Source organism: Hemicordylus capensis, chromosome 2, assembly GCF_027244095.1.
Source record: "Hemicordylus capensis ecotype Gifberg chromosome 2, rHemCap1.1.pri, whole genome shotgun sequence".
Taxonomy (NCBI): domain Eukaryota; kingdom Metazoa; phylum Chordata; class Lepidosauria; order Squamata; family Cordylidae; genus Hemicordylus; species Hemicordylus capensis.
The window spans coordinates 169,975,527-169,996,367 of NC_069658.1; the positions used below are offsets into that span (position 1 = coordinate 169,975,527).

At 44.1% G+C, this 20,841-nt stretch overlaps 1 protein-coding gene across 13 annotated transcripts in view; it reads right to left on the reverse strand.

Annotated features, from left to right (window-relative positions):
• The window catches only part of POLQ (DNA polymerase theta), an 86,833-nt gene that overhangs the window by 33,565 nt on the left and 32,427 nt on the right, over window positions 1-20,841 (reverse strand). For all 13 annotated transcript variants that reach the window (XR_008317679.1, XR_008317677.1, XR_008317678.1 and 10 more), the window contains 7 exons: window positions 19,139-19,332; window positions 13,972-14,096; window positions 12,386-12,629; window positions 7,856-10,893; window positions 5,539-5,685; window positions 3,617-3,810; window positions 863-1,103 (listed from right to left, as the gene is read on the reverse strand). Coding sequence is in view for 8 of the 13 variants with exons in the window: in XM_053302758.1 (XP_053158733.1) it covers window positions 863-1,103; window positions 3,617-3,810; window positions 5,539-5,685; window positions 7,856-10,893; window positions 12,386-12,629; window positions 13,972-14,096; window positions 19,139-19,332 (4,183 nt within the window). In the remaining 5 variants the exon portion in view is untranslated. The remainder of the gene's footprint in view (window positions 1-862; window positions 1,104-3,616; window positions 3,811-5,538; window positions 5,686-7,855; window positions 10,894-12,385; window positions 12,630-13,971; window positions 14,097-19,138; window positions 19,333-20,841) is intronic.

Genomic DNA, 20,841 nt, shown 5'->3' on the forward strand with positions numbered 1-20,841 from the left:
ATGGTTTCTTATGAAAAAGAAAACACCTCCTAATGGAAAACTTGGAAACTGTCATGCATGGAAGTCTCCACTTTGTTCTGTTAACATCTTGCTGTGGGTTCCAAACATGTTTATTTGCAGCAAAATATTTAGTGTAGAGGACATCCAGATTAAAAGAGTACTTGCATAAACGTGTGCTTCCACAAGGCTGCTGTGCTAAGGCTGGAGTATGCATTCCAGGCCAGTGTTGTGCTAGCAAAAATATGTCTGCACTAGTGCAACAAGGTGCACAACCTGTGGCTTGCTTCGTGTGTTTTGCAGGAAACTTTTGTGCAACAACACAATTTTGAAAATCCCCATGGTTTAGCAAACTAAGTACTAGGAACAAAGGAAGTTGCCATATACTGAGTCAGACCACCAGTCCATCTGGCTCAGTATTATCTACACAGATTGGCAGCAGCTTCTCCAATGCTGCAGGCAGGAGCCTTTCTCGGCCCTATCTTGGAGATGCCAGAGGGAACTTGGAACCTTCTGCTCTTCCCAGAGCGGCTCCACCCCCTGAGGGGAATATCTTACAGTGCTCACACTTCTACTCTACTATTCATATGCAACCAGGGTGGACCCTGCTTAGCTAAGGGGACAAGTCATGCTTGCTACCACAAGACCAGCTCTCTCTCTCTCACTGTGGTGCAATTGTATTCACTGTGCAAGTGCTTCATTAGCCAGGATGTCTGATTTTCACTATGTGTTGCATTTATTTTGTACATTGTTGCCAACACTCATTTATCAAGTGCTTCCGTGAAACTGACCTCAGCTACTAACATCATGTAATCTTACCAATAGTAAATCCACATAGTAAAGTTTCAACCCCTGAATGTTTTACCTTGCAAGTTATCCCTATGCAATGAAGTGTTGAGTGGATTCATGATATGGAAGACCAGCACAGATTCTACAGCTGCTCTGTACCGTCCGGAGTGATCTGCACTGGCACCAAGCCCCAGGCTCTGATCCCCATGGCCTACTCCAATTCCATCAAGCAAGGACAATTCTTGAGGAAGAAATCTGGAGACCATGTTGTAAAGGGAGTACTCTTTAGACCCAGAATCTAGCAGCCAGCATGCCACCTGGAATGAATGAAATGTACAACACACACAAGACCAAGAAAGAAAAGAAAAGAAAAACACACACATTTTTTACAAGAACATGACAAGCATTGGGAACAGAAGTTCCTGAACAGCTGGCAAATTAAACTGGTGTCTTTCCCACACCAAAGGGATTTAGGATTTTATGTATTTATTGTGGGACTTATACATAATCTTCTGTCTGCAGACCTCATTCTTTGGGGCCTCAGAACTCTCAGACACATTTAGTGATTCACTTCAAGGGTCACTCTGCTTGGTCAAGTTCTGGCACAAAAAAGGATGGCTTTGACTAGTGACCCAGTGGGCCCTGGATGGTCCTCTCTTTGCTTCACTGTTGATCCATCTCCCGAGTACGCAGAACAGCTGGAGGTCCTTGAAGTGACTGGGAAGGGGGCTTGAGCAAAGATGGCTGAAAAATGCCAAACCTAACCCGCCACAATACAAAGACCATTTGAAAGATGTTGCCATTGGGGTGAGGAAAGCAGCCTGCCTCCTCTTCAGAAGACAAATGTGCAGCATTATTTCACATTTTTTATATTATGATTCTATATGCTTTATAATGGTTAGGTTTTGTAAGCTGCTTTGGGCCTTCCATGAATGCAGCAAATCAAATCAAACCTTTGAAAAGTCATTTGTATAGGAAGTGCCAATATTGAAAGTGGATAATTGCAAAATGGAGCTAGTCTGTGATCCACACTTGACATCTCTCTGAGCAATGAAGCAACTGACAAAAGGGACTTGTTTTATTCCAACACAATCCAAGATTAGTCAGGGAAAAGAGTGGAAAGTTAATACAGGACCCCAGTCATGATTAAGAACACAGAAATATAGCCAACGCATATAAGGATTTAAACCCATCTGTTAATAAATATGCAATATTACAAGTAATTACCTTTAACTAATTCATTGGAGGCAAGAAGACCCCCTTGCTACTTAAAAAGGGGAAGGGAGAGAATTTGGCTTGAGTGCCCTTTGGGATACCTCCTCAGAGCCCAGTTCCCTCCTTTGAATTCTTCCAGGAGCAATTGCTCATGAATTCCTGTTTTATTTATTTGCATATGCTGCAGTTTCTACAGGGGTTCTGCTACAGAGGACTCTCTTGCAGCTTTAATTTTTTTTATTAAGAAGTAAACAATGAGAAGAAAGCCGAAAAAGAAAAGCGAATCGCCATAGAAATAGTATAAAGCAATATCATCAATTGGATAGCTCTTCTTACAGCTGAAAGGATCCTTTGTTGGGAAGGTGAGGGGATTTGATTTGGAAGATGCCTGCACTAAAGGGTGCAATTCCTCCAAGCTAAGGGTGTACGTGGAACTGGTTGGCATGGTTTGGTATGAATTTGTACTGGATTGCAGCCCATGAACCGGTTTGGTCGAACCAACTGGCTGGTCCGGTTCATCCGACCAAAGTGGCTTGAAATGGTTCGAATGCCTGTAAAGTGGAATCTGGTGAGGATTCCCTTTGCTTCCAAAGGTGATAAAAGGCGTCGGGGAGTGGCGAGAGAAAGGCGCCTTTAAAACTGAAAGAAAAGGCACTTACTGGCAGGCCTGCACAGCACTCAGCATGAGTGGAGGCCATTTGTGTGCCGCTGCCGAGAGGGTGGAGGGAGCGCCGCCCAGGCCTGCCAGTAAGTGCCTTCTATTTCAGTTTTAAAAGGTGCCTCTCTCTCGCCGTTCCCCTGCCACCTTTTATTGCCTTTGGAAGCAAAGGGGAATCCAGTGAGGATTCCCCTTTACAGGCACTCAAATTAGCCTGTGGACAAACCGGGTTCGGTCTGGTTCGATCACAAACAGGGCCAGTCCGGTCTGTGATTGAATCAGTCAAACCGGCCTGGTTCTCTGTGGACCAGTTCAGCACACCCCTACTCCAAGATCAATTTCTCCCCCACCCTATCTGTTCAAATGGTGAAGGGGGAACCGTGCTTGCCATTGGAAGGATCCTTGGAAAGGGAAACTGGGCTCAGATAGGAATGTAGGAAGCTGCCTTATACCAAGTCAGACCATTGGTCCATCTAGCTCAGTATTGTCTACTTTGATTGGCAGCAGCTGTCCAAGGTTTCAGGCGAGAGTCTCTCCCAATCCTTCCATGGGGATTGAACCTGAGACCTTTTGCATGCAAAGCAGATGCTTTATCACTGAGCTACAGTCCCATCTAGATGGCGTGCACTCTCCAAGCCCCATTCCCTCCCCAGGCTCCAGGCTGAAGGGTCACCTACTTCCCTTCAACCTGCCAGACTCTTGCCTACACTCTTCAGCCAGGGTTCCCAGTAGCAAGTGGGAAGCATGCATGTGCAACCTTTATTCTTTGGTGGTTTGGAGACTTGTGGTAGGGATATATTTTGACCTCTCAAGATTGTTCTGTGAGAATATAGATCTCTACCATGGAAAAAGACCTTCTCCTATCCTGTCCCCGGTCCCTTTATCTCATGTTGTCTGCTGATGGCACTCCCACTTTACAAACAGAGGAAGAGATGAAAAAATGGTTACTCATTTAACCTTTGGGTCCTCAAAACACCCTGCCAAAGAGATGCCACAAGTCTTCAGGAGAATCTTGTAGTGCTCAAGGAAGTCATAGACGGCAAGTAAGAAAGATCTCTTGGACTCCTGCAGGCATAATTGAAGGTGCTGCAATCTCTCTGCTACAGACAAATTCTGATCCAACGGAGGTGGTGCCAAACTGGCACTAATTTCTAAAACAGGAGCAAACAGGCTGTGTCAGTCATTATGCCAAGGTTCCAAGGAGTCCTGTCCTCGTAATATGGCCTTCTAGTTAAGATCAAGTGTAAAACAACTTTCTTGCACAGTAAGGCAGAAATGCAGGAGGGGAGCCTGTGCTCAGCCCACCTCTGACTGCTGTTGGAGCAACTTGGCCCACTGAGCTGTTTCTGGTGCTGCAGTCCAACTTGCCTTACTCCTTCCAGGCCCCATGGAAGGGGCCAGCATGGGACTGGAGGAATGACTGACTGAAAAAGGATATGTGTGGCCCATTCTCTCTAGAACCCAGTAGCTGACTGCAGAGCCTTGTTTGCAGTGGCTGGGAGCAGCCCAGATGAGCTCAGTCTCAGAATTACTGCATGTGGAGTGCATGTGAATGAATGTGTGTGAGGTTCAGAGGAGAAGCCAAAGAGTCTTGAACAGAAAGCTTCCAGTTCCAAAGTTCATGTACGGACTGTGTCTTAAGTACAGTTGACCGACATCCCCTTTGAATGGAATCTTCATTTAACTGGATTAGGGTTAGGGTTTAGCACAGGCTTTATCTAGTCTAAATGTGTAACTGCATGCATATTGAATCAGAAGCAAGTCCCACCTAATTCAGTTGTGCTTACTCCTAAGCAAGCATGCACAAGCTTGCAGCTTATTAAAATGGCTGCTGTGCAGATTTCAAATGTTCCAAGGAAAATTATTCTGTGTCTGCAGGTGGAAGGTAGGCTCCAAACTCATAATGCCTTTGAAATGTCTCAGAAAAATTAAAAAGGAGATGTGTCTCTAGTGGCAAATGGTCTAGGAGAGCAGCGGGGAGAAACAAACTCTCTCTGCTCCCCTCCACCTTTCTAGTGATGTTTGCCCCCAAAGTCTGCCATACCACCAAGCAGGCTGAGGTGGTCATCTCAGGTAGCAGATTTATTTGCCCTCCTCCCCCAGATCTGCTGCCTTCTGCCTCCTCTTCCCCTCTCTCCAGTGTACAGGAGAAGGAAACACATCAGCTTTAAATATCTGGTGTGTTCTCCCACCTCCTGCTGCAAATAATAGGAGCAGAGGACTGACCAGCTCAGTCACCACGGGGTCAACGGGGAGAGAGTAACAATGGAAAGAGGACTATTCTTGCTCTATTGTTCTGCCCACAATCTCAGGGCCAGTCTGCTCCAGATGGCCAGCCCCTTTCCTGTGTGCCACTTGCCAAGAGGTCCCCCACCACCAGTGTTCACTCTAACAGGGATTCCCAGATGTTGCTGACTACAACTCCCATAATCCCCAGCCAAAGGCCACTGCAGCTGGGGATGCTGGGAGTTGTAGTCAATATCTGGGAACCCCTGTTAGAGTGAACACTGCCCACCACCCCACAGGATCACCTGAGTGTGGGTATAATATAAGGGAAAACCTGATGATCTGATCACTTTCAGAACAATGTCAAAACAAAAAGACAAAAAAACCTGTGGCTTGGTGCATGCTTGCACAACATTCATTACACCCTGATTGCCTTGAGTTCCCACACTTCCGGGGCCTGTTACTGGTCTCCCCCTCTCTCCTGCTTCTCCTTCACAGGGCGGTGATGACAGATGGCCCTGTGGAGGGGAGTCCAAATGAAGCCGGAACAGGTGTTCAGCATTATTATAATTTTCTTAATGGATCTGGCAACGAAGCGAGGTGTTTCACATGCCCCCCCCCCTCTGAAGTGCATTCCTTTAGCAAACACTTACCAGTCTGTTCTTGGGGCTTCTGCTGCAATGAGATATAATAAGCATCCTTTCCACCCCAGCAAACAGCTAACCCAGTGACCAATAGCTCTTCACAGTCTTTAACGGGAAGCCCATCACCTTTGCCCTGCGTTTTCTGGGAAGCTTTTCCTATGAAAATGCACACATAGATTGACCTATTTAAACTGTTTAAATTCCAACCATCTAAAGCAATTTAAGTATAAAACAAATGTTCCATTCCTGTTCTAATTAATTAATTGGGACATTTAAAAAACACACACCACTTGCAGTCACTGGGACATTTAAAAAATATCACCACTTACCGAGATTCTGATACACAGTGGGTTTCAATTGTTTCTGGCCCCTTTCCGCCATGACATGTTCTTTAAATATTAACATGTGAAACTGACAAGAGCCATCTGTACTTGCCACCGCCTTCCTCTTCTATCCTTCTCCTTCTAAGTGGCAAAGTAGCAGGGAAAGATTCTTGAGAGCCAGACAGCTCAATCTCCTAACGGTTTTTGTGTGCTGAATGCTGAAAAATCCGCCCCCCCAGCTGAACACAGCTTTTTTCGCCATGCTACTCTTTTTTTCTTTTCTTTTTTAATCTTTTGCTGTTCTTGAATGCAGCTCCCCAAAGTTTTATCAAGAAAAAAGAGTTTTGAGACAGTGGATATATTTTGAGATTCACTGGGTACAAGAGAACCCTGTTAATCAAAAAACCTGGCATCCACGTTTTCGCATATCCGTGGCTGAGTAATTGCTACCTGACCTCAGTATACGTTGCAAAATCAGGCACAGAAAGGGTTACGACTCACGTATCTGTGGGTTGGGGGTGGGCAGAAATGACCTAAAAGGTCATTTCCACCCACCATTTCAACTAAGGGGACCATGTGCTGGCTCATTCCTTTTTCTCTCCCACCCCCCAACACTGTAGTTTTTTGTAGGAAAAAACCCGGGAAATCCAGCATTTGGGGAAAATTGCTGGACAGCTGGAGATGCATAGAGCATGGTGAGGCACTTCCCTTGCCCCCATTTTGCTTGTTTTTTCATGGCTAGGGAACCTAACCCCCAATTTCCATAGTCCTAATGCCCCGTTATTTGTGGTTTTGCTATGCACCCCCACCCACACGGAACAGAACCCCCACAGATAATGGGGTTCTCCTGTATTTCCTTTGTGGGAACACTGTGGGGATCCAGGGAGCTACACTCAATGGCACACAACAGCAGAGTTACTCAGTGTCATGCAATACCACGGTAATGGTGCTTGGGGCCACATGCTGCATCAGATATAGCACAGTATAGCTGTGCATGTGTATTTATTTTCTTCCATTTTTTCCTATAACACACTGTGTGCTAACTAGAACCAATACATCTGTGCCAACACTTACTAATTTGCCAGTTGATCATCTGCCGTTGCTGCCTTTCCCCAGTCAAATTCCACGAGGTGTTCCTATGGCCCAACAATGCATGCTGCCCCTTTGTGGCAATATTCTCTTGCTCCTAGAGCTTTTCACATTTGTGCACCAATCTCTCCCCTCTCGTGAGCCACATATTATGTGCAGCCACATATTATGATATCTCTGGAACAGTGTATTGTTGGTGTTGGAGGGAGGATGGGCTTGGCAGTTTATTTTACTTATTGTTAAATTTGTATTTAAAAATCATTAAACTTTCATTAAAACAATCCCAAGGTGGTTTACACAAAAATTAAACACAAGACTAGCACAACTTTAGCTAGACTAGCACAAGACTCTTTAGACTAGCACAAGACTAACACAATTTTAAACACAAGTTGTTTTCAGTGGTGGTGGTCTCTCTGCATGCTTACCTTATCAGCTGCCTTTTCCTGCATACACTGTTGAATGCACATTTCTGCAACTGTGCATTTTGAAGCATGGGTGGTAGTATCTGGATTGTGCCCCAACTCCTAATAATACTTTCTCTTAACAAAAGCTTGTAAACTACATATCTGAAGTGGTGTTAACAAATAACACAAGAAACAAAGTGGAAAAGAAACATTGGGATTTCTCATTAAATGGCGAAAAAAGCTGTGTTCAGCTGCGGGGCGGATTTTTCAGCATTCCGAGTGCCTTTTAGTAGAAGGGAAGTTTTAGATAAAGACTGTCCATGGGCATTCTTTCTACAGGGCTTCACAGCATATAGTGTAGAATAAGACCTTTGTTAAGCATTTCCTTCCAAGATCTAGATGTTCTCTCTCTTTAAAGATCTTATCATTTGCAATATTAACACAAATCCAGAACATTACTTTTTAATGCTTTTCAAAAGAATTGTATGTTCTAACATGCAAGGAACTCACCTTGTTGGAACTTGGCACCAATAGCTGATTGATGGGGAAAGTGGTTCTTTGTTTTTTCACAAGCCACTGAGATAGCAAACTTCTTTTTTGTTCTCCATTCTTTAATAAATGTTTGGAAGAGATCTTTATCATTTGCCACATCAATTATAGTGAAGCTTTCAGCGCCAGAAGATGGTGATGAGACTTTATCTTGAGATAACTGAAGCGAAAAATGTTCATCTATAATAGAGTTATCATCCTCAAGTAAAAGCTCACCATGTGCTCCAGTTTCTGGTTGATGCTGCACGATTTCTGCTTGCAGGTGTGAATCAAGTTCATCATTCTGTAGGAGGAGGAAACATGGAACATTGTCTGTGGGGTTCATATTTTTTGTTTGTGCAGATTTCACAAAGGATAGTCCTACACACTGTGAAGTAGACTCCATAAGGGACACTGGACGAAGAAGTCCCTTGTTTCCATCTGTCCAAGGATCAGATCGCTCATTTCTGCTGATTAGCATAGATGTACAAATCTTATTTTGATCCTCCATCTTTCCAGTTATGCAGATATTCTTTAAATTGTTGCAGGAGGATAACTCCTCTTGTTGATGATGGTAGTCTGAAATTACACTTGAATCCTGATTACTCTTGGAGGCAACTACTCTCAAATTATTTATTGAACCTAGTTCAGGTTTATTAGTTGAGGAGCTTGGCCATCTGTCTAAAATTTCTTTCATTCCTGGACTTAAATCAAATAAAAAATCGCATTGGTCTACTGGATTGGCAGTTTTTCCTACATGAGCTTTCTGCAGGTTTTCACCTGCACCCTTTCTAGTATTATCAGGTCTTGCATCACCAACTACCTCATTCAGTTTTGTGTGGGTGACTCTATGGAAAGGAGACAGAACCACACTATCCAAATTCTCTGCTACATGAGAAGAATCTGTATCTAAGAAGAGAAGGGACTCATCTTCATTACACCCTGCCAATTGCTGAAATTCTTCCTGGCTTACACTGGCACGTGTAACTGACTCTACATTCTGATGACTGGAGGGATCATATTTTACAGTGGACTTGGAAGGAGAAGGAATGATTTGCTGCTGTGAAGGTGCCACCAAAGGGACAGCTTCACTAAAGTGAATGTCCTGGGGGTCATTAATGTGGCTAAAGCTTTCATCAAACAGCAAACTATCACTGTGATTCAGATTTACTTCAGGCAGGGGACAGCACTTCACATTTGTGGCTACAATGGGAGGGTACTGACTAGGAGAATGAGAAGTGGTATTTGGAAGAACAGGAGATGCTGGCTCTTCTGTTAAATCGGGAGTCTGATAACCTTGTAAGAAGCTGTGCAGCTGGGAGTCAGTGAAGGAAAAACTGTTTCCTTCCAGGAAAATTGGTGTTTGGGAGTACTTTGCAGCAGGCTTTAAATGAGAAATCTCCGAGCTTGACACCTTACTACACAGTAAACCTGTACTTTCTGCTGCATTATCTTTCTTCACATGTGATAGTTTTACTTTTCTGCACTCTAGTTTGTCCTTGGTATACATAACATCAGTTTCTGAAATACTAGCACCCTTTGTGCAAATAAAGCTTTTCTGGTTTGGGTTTATTAGTTCTCTCCTATTGACTCCTTGTTCATCAGCAATTGCAGCTGTCATTCGCTGTTGCAATATCCTATCTGTCTGGGTATCCAACTGGAAGCTGTCTTCGAATTCTTTCTTCAAATACAAATCAGGGGAATAACCATTTTTAATATATTCAGAATTCTCCAGAAAATCATCAGGACGATGGTTCTCTTTATTCATATATGCCACTTCTAATAATGCCTCATTGGATTTTCCAGGACAATCTGTGTCTTTTTGACAACTGTAAATAGCTTTCTGTTTGCTCCCATTTCTGTTGGAAGAGCCACTTGCTGCTTTGGCATAAACATCTCTGCTTCCAATTATTGTATTTTCAATAAGTATGTTTCTAGTACTGTTTTTACTTTGCTGCATTTTGTTCCCATTAGTTTCCAGCTTCTGTATCTTAGTAGATATTTCTAGATCTTCAGGATAATCTTGTATTTCCATTTGGTCTTTAATAGGAGACATATATCCCACTACAGTATTACTAGTAGGTTTATCAGTGTGACAAGTTACTGTTAATTTATGTTTGGATTCACTTGTATTTATAGGTTCCAGAAGCAATTTTTGCATATCATCTCTGCAATCTTGATGGGTTTCATTCGCCCACAAAGTTATTTTGTCAGCTTCTCGCTGGTAACGTGACCATCTTTTATCTACAGTGTGTCGATGCCTTTGCTCTGACCCACAAGTGCTAGTAGAGGACAGGCAAGGCTTACTGGAACATCTGCTTTTCACTGACTGTTGAGACTGCGGTCTACTCTGTTTTACAAATGCTCTATCCCAACTTTGATTTAAATGAATTGCAATCTTTGCATTAAATCTAGTGGCAATGTGCACTTTTCTTGTAGTTGCTTTTAAGACTGGCATTCTCTTTTCAGAGTTCTTCATTGCTTCCCTGGCATCCAACTTTTGTGTCACAAAAATATTCATCACATTTTCTCCCTCTTTGTTCAGATTTGGCCATTTCCTTGCACTAGAGTATATGTGATCATTCCTGGCTGATGTTTTAATCTCATCTATCAAAGGCTCCTCTTGGAATCTGGCATTTGCTGTACTAGAGTCTAAGTGTCTCTTATTGTTTTGTTTAACACATGATGGATTCCCAAGCTGAGAACTGACATTTTTGCCTGATAAAATTATGTTGTGGCTATTTCTGAATGCCTGATTGCCATTCAGTCTACACTTTTCCTCCTCTAGATCACTACTTGTTGCGGAAAATGTGTCAGATCCATCTGATAAGAGAGAGGAATCACCATTCCATTGCACTCCCAGATCAGCCAAGTCCTGCTTTAAGAGCTTTTTAGCCTCCTCTACCACAAGATGAGCAGCCTCACTCTCATTTAAACCCTTCAGGCCAGTGATCCAGATACAACGGTCATTAAGGCGTTCTTCAGCAGCCTGCTCATCTTCATCCACTGCCCTACGAATACTAAAGGAATACAAATCAACATTAGCCAGAAGTCATGGTTAAAAGAATAGCACAACATTAACCAGAAATCAACATTTTAAAAAAATGCTCATTTAAAGGAAATGCTACCATGCGCTCAGACTTTCAGCTAGCACAATAGACATAGAGAACCTTATGCAGAAGTCACATTCTTTTCCACTATATTGCACACTGGTGGGGAGGAGAAGGCAGGAGGTAGAAAAAAAAACAGTAATGACATCTTAACTTGGTTGAGCTGGGAGGAGAGCTGGTCTTGTGGCAGCAAGCATGACTTGTCCCCATTGCTAAGCAGCCTCTGCCCTGGTTGCATTTGAATGGGAGACTACATGTGTGAGCACTGGGAGATATTCCCCCTCAAGGGATGGGGCCGCTTTGGAAATCGAATCTGAAGGTCCCAAGTTCCCTCCCTGGCAGCATCTCCCAGACAGGAATGAGAGAGACTCCTGCCTGCAACCTTGGAGAAGCTGCTACCAGTCTGTGTAGACAGTACTGAGATAGATGGACCGACTCCGTAGAAGGCAGCTTCCTGCGTTCCTATGAGAAGCATGTGTATTCAGTTTCCTGCCCCGCTGAACTAGGTAATAGGGCTAGACAACCAGAATAGGGAAGTATGGACTGGCACAAAAGGAGAAGGTTTTGCTTCCTTGATAGGAATTCTTCAAAATCCTTCTCTCCCTAGAAACTGCAGGGAAGCAGGAGGGAGCGACAGGAATGAGCAGATCTGCCCTGGCCAGGAGATGTCAATTATAAACAACACATCTTGCCCATCCGGAGATGACATACCTCTTAAGACTAGGATCCAAGCACCACATCTTTAACACAGATATTTCTAGGCATTTACCATAGTTAAAAGATTTTTATCTAGTATCTTAAACCTAGTCGAGATAAACCACAACAAAAAACTTGTTACATTGACAGGAAATCTCAAACACACACATGCATCATACTACCACTGGAAAAAGCAGTTATGTTGGGGGTACATGGGCTGGGAGCTAAAATAAATTCTCAGGAGTATGAAGTACCCTACTCAAGCCAACTGATGTTAGGGATTAGCACCAACTGAGGTTTGTAAACAGGTTCACTGCCTCCGGGGGCCGAGGTGGCGTGGGGAGCAGGGCGTTTAAAAAGGGAGTACAGCAGTTCCTCTCGCTCTCCACCACCCCATGCAGTGGCCTGCTGCGACAGCACTCCCCGTAACCCATGCGTGTGGGTTGTTGGCAGAAGTACTATTGCAGCAGGATATTGCATGGGGTAGCGGAGAACAGGTAAGGACCTGCTGTACGGCCTTTTAAAGGTCCTGCTCACTGCTCCCCACCCCTACCCCTGGGCGCTGCCAAACCTGTGCAAGAACAGTTCATGCACAATCCTATCCTGGTTCGTGCACATCCCTAGCTGATATCTGAGAGATAGCAAGAAACCCACTTCCCAAACTCAAACTGCAAAGAACTTTAACAAGAGTAACTTTGTTTTTCACCTTCTGAATGGTGCTGCGTTCCTCAAAGCATTTTCCACCTCGGCAACATTCCCTTTAGCCAGCTGAGCTACTGTGATAAAACCAGCCTTGTAAAGAGCTCTGGCATACTGTGCATTTAGCAGAGATATCCGGACAAGATCACAGAGTTCCCTCTGGACACCAAAACTGAGGCGACTCTGGAACTGCGAGAGCAATTGCTCCATATTGTGCCATCCCAGCCGATTACAGAAAACGGTGATCATCCCTGGAACATACAAGCATCGTTAGTGTAGATTAAATGCAAGACCACTCTTTGACTTATCATTTAAGCTGGGATTCAGAAGGCTGCTCTTACCTGTACTCTGTGCTCATCACTGGCAGTGGCCAACTACTTCCTTACGTTGGCTCTACTTTGCAATATATACTTTTAAATATACAAGTAAGTTTTTGTCTAAAGTTGTACACAAAATGGAAGACAGCAAGCAAGATCATCATATATAGAATACAGCAGAGGGGGTGTTCAGGGTTACCACCTCTGCTCTTTGGAAGTTGGAACAGTCTTATTTCTATTCAATTTAGCCTTGTCTTGAACTTAAAAAAAACACACCCCAAAACGATCACTATTCAGAATATTTATATACCACCTTGCAACAAGAGAGGATCTCAAAGCAATTTACACAGAAAAGGGAAAAGATGGTTCCATGTCACAAATTGTTTTGGAAGATTTTACAGAAAAGCTTTTATTTAAGGTTCTAGAAGCATTTTTGGTAAAAAGTTGGCAAACCCATTTTCCCCTTAATTTGAATGTGCAGAATTCAACAATGCAGTTTATCAAGCTAGATTTTGGCATTTTTGTAGCTGAAAATCAAACAACAAAATGGTGACTGAAGACGGCTTCTAGTCGAGCTACATGAGCACCCTGAATAATAAACATTTTCATTCCATTACACCCCAAAATATGCTGCATAACATAAACCCCCATGACTGCAAAACTACCCTCTTTCAGATGCACAATTTTTCAGCCCAGTCCAAAATGTTGTTTTTTACATACAATGCATTGACACACCATGCCCCCCAGCAACACTTACCATTAAGAAAGTAGGGTGTTACACCACAAATAAGACTTGGGCTACCTTAGACTACACATCACCATGATCAGAAGACTGTCCCCTTTAACATGTAGTAGCACAGTACCTGAACCAATGCTGTGTTTCTGCACAGGACATTGCCAAACACAAACAATTTAGTCCTGAGTGAAACAATGAAGGGCAGCACCAAAAATAAATAAGTGTACCTTTGACTTTTCTCCACCAGTGGAATCTCTCACTTTAAACCCCCCCCCCAAAACCCTCATGTTCTGAGCATCTTCTTGCCATTTTGCCTCCCTTTTGTAACATTTCAGATCACCTTAATACCCCCCTTCTGCTGCAAAAGTGTTCAGCAGCACAGCCTTAGGGGAAAATATGCTTTAGAAGTGACAGCTGCACAGAGTTTTCTGTTCAAACGTATCTTGCGTGCACTTTCAAATATAGATCTTTAGTGCTATATGCATTATAAAAATATACAATTTACATACAACAAATCAGTGTTTAGTATTAATGTCTCACCTGCATAAGTAGCAGCAGACTGCTGTAAAGACTGAAGTTGTCCACGATTACAACCATATTTCTTTGCAACATCCTTTAAAGGAATCTCATTTATTAAATCGAGGAGGGCTAGGCTAGTGAAAAATCTGTAACAATAAAAATTAGGACAGATAGATGAGAGATAGAGAGATCATAAAGAATGTGACAAAAGTTCTCTGTACTTCAGAAGAGACAGGAATACTGGTCTGTGGTAAGAACACAATTAAGAAATTTAGAAGTCTATATAAAGATACCATTGTATTCTAGATAGTTTTTTATTTCGTATGTGGATACTATAGTGTCACTGGTACGAATAATTATCCCAAATCGCTGCTGGACTTGATCATCTATTTCCCCCTCAAGTGTTGATGACTGGCTGCACAGACTCTTGTACAAGCTAGCTAGAGGGTTGTGAATGGAGATGCACATCTGTATTCAGATGTGTACCCTATTGAAAACTATGGATAATATCCATAATGGGATAAATATGCATATTATTTTATTTATTTCATTTTTATTTATTTATTTTTGCATTTATATACCGCCTTTTGTTAAAAGACAACCCCAAGGCGGTTTACAAAAGTTAAAACATACAATAAAAAGACAATAAAAACATCAAGCTAAAAAGTATAAAAACATATAAAAACAGGCATAAAAACAATACAACAGATAAAAACACACAGAAGCAGCAGTAAAAACGATTATGTAAAAGCCTGGGTAAAAAGCCAAGTCTTTACAAGTCTTTACCATTGCACATCTGATTTATGCTGAATAAGGACCACCAATATACTCTACAGAGTTTCCACAGACAATTCCACAGATAATTTCCATGGAACAGAAACACACAAAGAAATAAAATAAAGAAATAAATGGACAGACTTCGCACAGAAGAACATAACAGCAGCCTTGCTGGATCAGACCGTCCTATGGCATCTGTAATTCAGCCCCCTCTTCCACACAGTGGTCCACCAGAGGCCTTGGGGAGCCACATGGCCAGGAGAAGAAGGCATGCTTCCTATCCTGCCACTGCTCCTCTGCAGGGCAATCTCAGCCAGTACAGGGCTGTGATAGCTTCAGGCATGCCCCACTGTTTCCTTATTTTAAAAAGGGCTGACAGTCATAGCAATGCCATAGGACTGCACTGCTGCTCTCTCAGCTGCGAAAGCAGCAACACAAAGCCATCTTGGCTCTACACACATACACGAATACAACCCCCTCTGCTGCATCAATGGTAGAACAGAAGCAATATTTGACAGCATTAATAGACTGAAGCATATTTTCTATAAATATATAGAGAGAAGACTGTGAGTGTGCACATTACCACCTGCTTTAAACACAAATTGGGAGGGGGGGTGTCTTTTCATAAGGCAGCCCTTTCAAAACTACCCTTACCTGCACTTCCATGCCCTGTACTGTCTCTTGGTCCACCTCAATACATGTCCTTTGCCCACCACCATCTATTAGAACGTGCCTCTCAGGCGATCATTCCATTCTGTGCTTTGAATAATGCCTACCACACAGACGACACTAAATAAATACCGAACTGCAGCAGAAGTTCAATACAAATCTGAACAAAGTCAAATATTATCAGGGCCTCTTCTGCCTGGAGTGAGGCAGAAGAGGCTTGAATAGAAGTTACAAATACAAGAACAAAAACCAAGTTGGGGGCAGGGGGAACTTCTAGAAATTAAGCTATGTGCCTAATACATATAGCTATGGGATGGATGGTAATATTCTGACCAAAACTGAAAAGGAAGACACGGTGAACTGAACCACCGTTACAGTTCCACTATAAAGACTCACATATTCATAAGGAAAACAAGATTTAAGGAGCTGAATACGTAAAACAAAAATTATAGAAAAAGAGTGTCATTCCATTAACACATATGCTGAATTCACACGAAATCAGAGTTAAACGGGGCAGAGGTCGGAATTCCAGTATGTCCAAATTTGTGAAACCATGGTTTTGAGCCCAAAGCAACCCACGATTTGTCTCACCAAACTCCCATTTGAACCTTCAGTTTGTAGTAAGGTTCACTGCCGACTCAGACTTACGACCGATCCTGGATGCCACCATAACCATGGTTGCATGCCAGTTTTCAAACCGCAATGATCCATGCCTGCGGCACTTCTCACTGGTTGCCTCTCCCGTCCAGCTAGCCAGCTATAGAGTTGCCCAGCAACAGTGACACTGCCATGTGTCATCCCCAGCTTGTCAGCCTGTCAAGCGGCACAGTCACAGAGGGGCATTCCCTCTTCCCACTCTGTCCCTTGCTCCCCACATCTGGCAAGCAGTAGGGAAAGGGAGTGGGGTGACAGGACAGGCACGAAGTGCTTTGCTTCCCAAGAATGAAGTGACAGTGATGTCTGTCCCCTGCTAACTGAGCAAAGAGACACCTTTTTAAAGTGGCGATTCTCTTTATTTAGCAGGGGGAGAGCAACCAGCCCTCTCCATCCCCAGCACAGCATCCCTCCAGGGGCTGTTGCTGGTGTCTATCTTAAGTTTCTTTTATGAGCCCTTTTGGGACAGGGAGCCATATTTATTTTATTTTATTTTATTTCTATCTATCTAAACTGCTTTGGGAACTTTTGTTGAAAAGTTACATGTAAATATTCAACATATTTGTATTTGTATGTAAGTTCAAAAGCGCACACACACACACCAGGTGGCTAGGGCACCCCATCACAGCACCAGGAGGGGAACATATGCCGGGGGAGGGGGGAGAGATATCCAGGGTTGGGTTTAAAAGGCAGCCCCAACTAGAGATTCTTGAGCAACTAAGTTCTATTTTTTTCACAGCAAGGTTGGGGAAGTGGGGCCCAGCCCCTTCCTCTGGGGGGTTTGTAATACCCAGGCTTAGTCATGAGCAGAGCCGGGCAACAGATTCAACATTGCCATCACCAAGAAGGAAGATTCTTCATATGTGATGTCAACAGATGCCAACCCAGGGTGGATCACTCTCGCTCAAGAGAGTACCAGGCCATGGGGACACCCCAATGGATTTCAGCCGCAGGGGCAATAATTTGTAGTATTTGAAAAGGAAACCTTGACCAAGTAGACCTCTGCCTTCCCTGAAGCAAAGATCTACTTGTTAAAGGTCTCTTTGAAATACTACAGATTATTGCCCCTGGAGAAGGCCTCTGAGGCTGAAGCACATTGCATTTCAATAAATGCTTCACTGCACCATGACACTGTCGCCTTTTTTGCTTTTCTGATTCGCTGCCTCTTGGGTTTTTCTGCCTGCATGGGGATACCCCCTCACAACTCATGAGAAGAACCATCAGAGGGGAGAGAGTTGATGAGCAAAATCTCTGATCATGTGTGCCGATAAAACAACCCCTTCTCCCACAGATAGCTCTCTCACGAGAGTGACAGGCCATTGGGGCTCTATATCAAGCAAGGTTGCTATATGGAGGAAAGCCATGGGGACAGATACCCTGACGACTGCTCTCCCTGCCTTAGTGATTCTCACCAGAGACTGCTCTCCCTGTCTTGGTGTCTGCTACCAAAGTATGCCCCCTGCCAGCGCTTCCACCCATGTGGGTGCGTGCACCCTTGCTAAAGGGGTGCACGAAGTGGCAACCTGGGATCGCTGGAACTCGAGGCTCCCCTCTCCCATGATTCCCCGTACCAGCAGATCTGCATATGGTGCAATGTTGGATTAAGCCCAGGAATTTTGAATGGATTTAAAGATACATCCATGCACCCGGCATTCCCCCCATGTGTGCGATCGGCCAGGCTCTGACACATGGAACACTCATTTGGGTGTGTGCAAGGCTTCAGGTAGGGGGGGGGGGGTTTGCAGTGCAAAAGTTCTGTCTTTTACCATGGAGAGCTGGGGGCCCACAGAAACGGGGTGGGGGTGGGCTTTGTTGGGTTAGCTCAATCCGTGAGTGTGCAGTCTGAAGGGAGACTTAGGGCTAACATCCTATGGAACATCCTATGGCCCTCCCCAGTAGATTGGCCTTCTAATGAGGGGGATAGCCCACTGGCAGCAAGCTACCAGCAGAGCAGGAGTGTAGTTGGGTCTGCATGGACTGCTTTGATGGGGTGATCCCTTGCAATAAAATCCTAGGTCACGGCAGGACAGACCAACCCACCCCAGATCCTTTGCCCTCCCTCATATACATATTCCCTCCTAGGAAGTCTTGGTGTCCTCTTCCCTTTCCTGAGTAACAGGGGGAAAGTGCCCCCCCAACACCTCCCCCCTCCCGAAATTGTTCTGGTGTATGACTCTTTGGGTGCAGGGCTCATTGGGGGGCGGCGGTGCCATCGCTGTCAGAAGATGCACTAGCATGGCATTTAAAGGGATTTAAATGCCCCTTTCCATGCCAAGGCTGGGCGGAGCTCTCCGAAAATGCACTATTGTGCTTGGCACACTGCCTTTGAGATTGTGGCCAATTCCAGCCGCTCCACTAATGTGCTGATTCTTTGCTCACAGTCTGGCGGTGGAGCTTGCTGGTATTGGCCTTAGTGGCCAAGCAGCATGGAGGGACTTCCCTCTCCTGGAACTGGAGGTTGCCAGATCATGGATGGAAGAATGTCTGCAATGCAATTTAAAGTTTGAAATTGAAACCGCAGGTACACCAACCTCCGGTTTCATGTTACGTCTGAATTCAGCCATAGTATACATCAGTAAAAACCTACCAAATGCACTAGAGACACATGAAAATAATCACATATAGTTAAACATCACAATCAATACATATTCAGCACTTTAAGAGCCCCCTCCCCCACCTTATGAATGTGGGAACCCTTTTGGAATCCATAATAGTAATAAACCATTCTTTCCCCTGCACAAATGAGTAGTTTCTACAGTAAGAAAATGGATGCCCATAAAAGTAACATTGTGTGAATTAATATCAAATTATGGTACTTGTACCATTAATCCAGCTCTTCACATTTTGAACTCTCTCTCTCTCTCTCTCTCTCTCTCAAAAGTCAAAACTATGTGTGTATTTTAATTATTTACAAATATTGTTGATGTGAAGTTGACTGAAGACTGTAATGCATGGGGTGGGGGGCATTTCACCTTTCCCCTCTATTGCTGTAGGCAAAGTTGATTATTGGCAGTCCTTATCATCACCCATGTGGGAAGTCACCATGTACCCATCATACAGCCTATTCCTTTAGTTGTCAAATCATTACCTTTTGTGGATGGCCATTTGCCTATGCTGCTTTTCTGTCCTGGCAATAATTCTGCCCTTCACAGAGCGTGCAAGAAAGCTTTCTTCAATCCCCACCAACTCTGCTACTCTTCTCATTGAAGCAGGCAATTTTTCCCATAAGCAAAAGAATTGGTACCAATCGATTTTGGCCCAGTCTTCATAAACGGGAGTGACCTTTATTTAAAAGTAAAGGAGAAACATATTTTGAATCCAATTCCATTTTCAAAGTATAGGCTTTCACAACCTGGGCCTTTCCAGGCAATCGCCCCAATAAACAAACCAAGTGCCCTTTTTCTTAAAGTAGCCCAATGTTAGTAACACCAAAACAATCCTAGTCTTAGTTCAGCACAATTTCCAGACTCTGTGCAGTAAAAGGCAATTAGACAAGCTTGTTGCAAGGCAAATAACGGTGCTTCCAGACTTCGTTAAAAACCACCACCACCAACAACAACAACAACAACAGGACAGTGTACACAGGACTGAACAAAATCCAAGACAAAAATGAAAGAAAAATTTACAAGACGTGGAAGTTCCTACCCTTACCCTCACAATTTTTAAGACCAGTGTATTTCTGGGCTCAAATTAAAGTGCCGTCCTGGATTTCAAAGCTCCAAACGGCCTGGAAGCAGAGTATCTCAAGAAATGCATTTCCTTACTCAAGTGTTCAGATCTACCTCAGAGGGCGTGCTCCAGGTCCACCACCAGAAGTGTGGTGGGTAGGCATGAGAAACGTGGCTTTTTCCATTGAGGCACTGAAATTGTGGAATACACTTTCAAGGGAAAGCCACAGGACCCTATTTTTCGGAAGTCACTTTTCTCCACGAGCATTTTGGAAAACTGTCCTTTAAGATGGTATCTGTTCACTGCCATTTCCAATTATGATTATGGTGTTTTGATCAGTTATAAGATTAAGTTTTAACTTTACTTATAATATTATTTTAGTCAGATGTACGCTTCCCCCACCCCCCATTGTTCGTTTGCTATTTCAGTTGAAAGGTGGGATGTAAATGCTTGAAATAAGTACTATAATGAACGGTGCTCAACCTTTAAAAGATTTGTTTTAAAATTCTGAAATGAAGCAGGCCAGCAGGGAGGGAACTGGGTCACAAATACCAATCAATATCATGGAGCAGCAGAGCTCTTATACACAGTGGAACACATTTAATGTAAGAACAGAACAGCCCTGCTGGATCAGGCCCAAGGCCCATCTAGACCAGCATCCTGTTTCACACAGTGGCCCACCAGATGCTGCTGGAAGCCACAGGCAGGAGTTGAGGGCGTGCCCTCTCTCCTGCTGTTTAGGGATGTGCACAAATGGTCTTCAGCACCGGCAAGGGTAGTACTTTAAGAGCAGGGGAGGGTGTACTCACCCCCTCCGCCACATTTTCCCCACCAGCACTCTGTAAACTTTAAGCCCCTCGGGGCGGCAGCATTCCTCCCTGCCGCCCCGTCCCCCGTCAGCCGGAAGTGGCTGGAAGTTGCGAGCGCGCGTGCGCCCATCGTGCGTGCCTGCGCGTGCCCGTCTGCCGTGCACGCACGCGCATGATGAGTGCACGTGCGCTTGCAACTTCCGGCCGACGGGGAGGAAGGGACGGGGCAGCAGGGAGGAACGCTGCCGCCCCGAGGGGCTTAAAGTTTACAGAGCGGCGGCGGGGGCGGCAGTGAATACACCCTCCCCTGCCC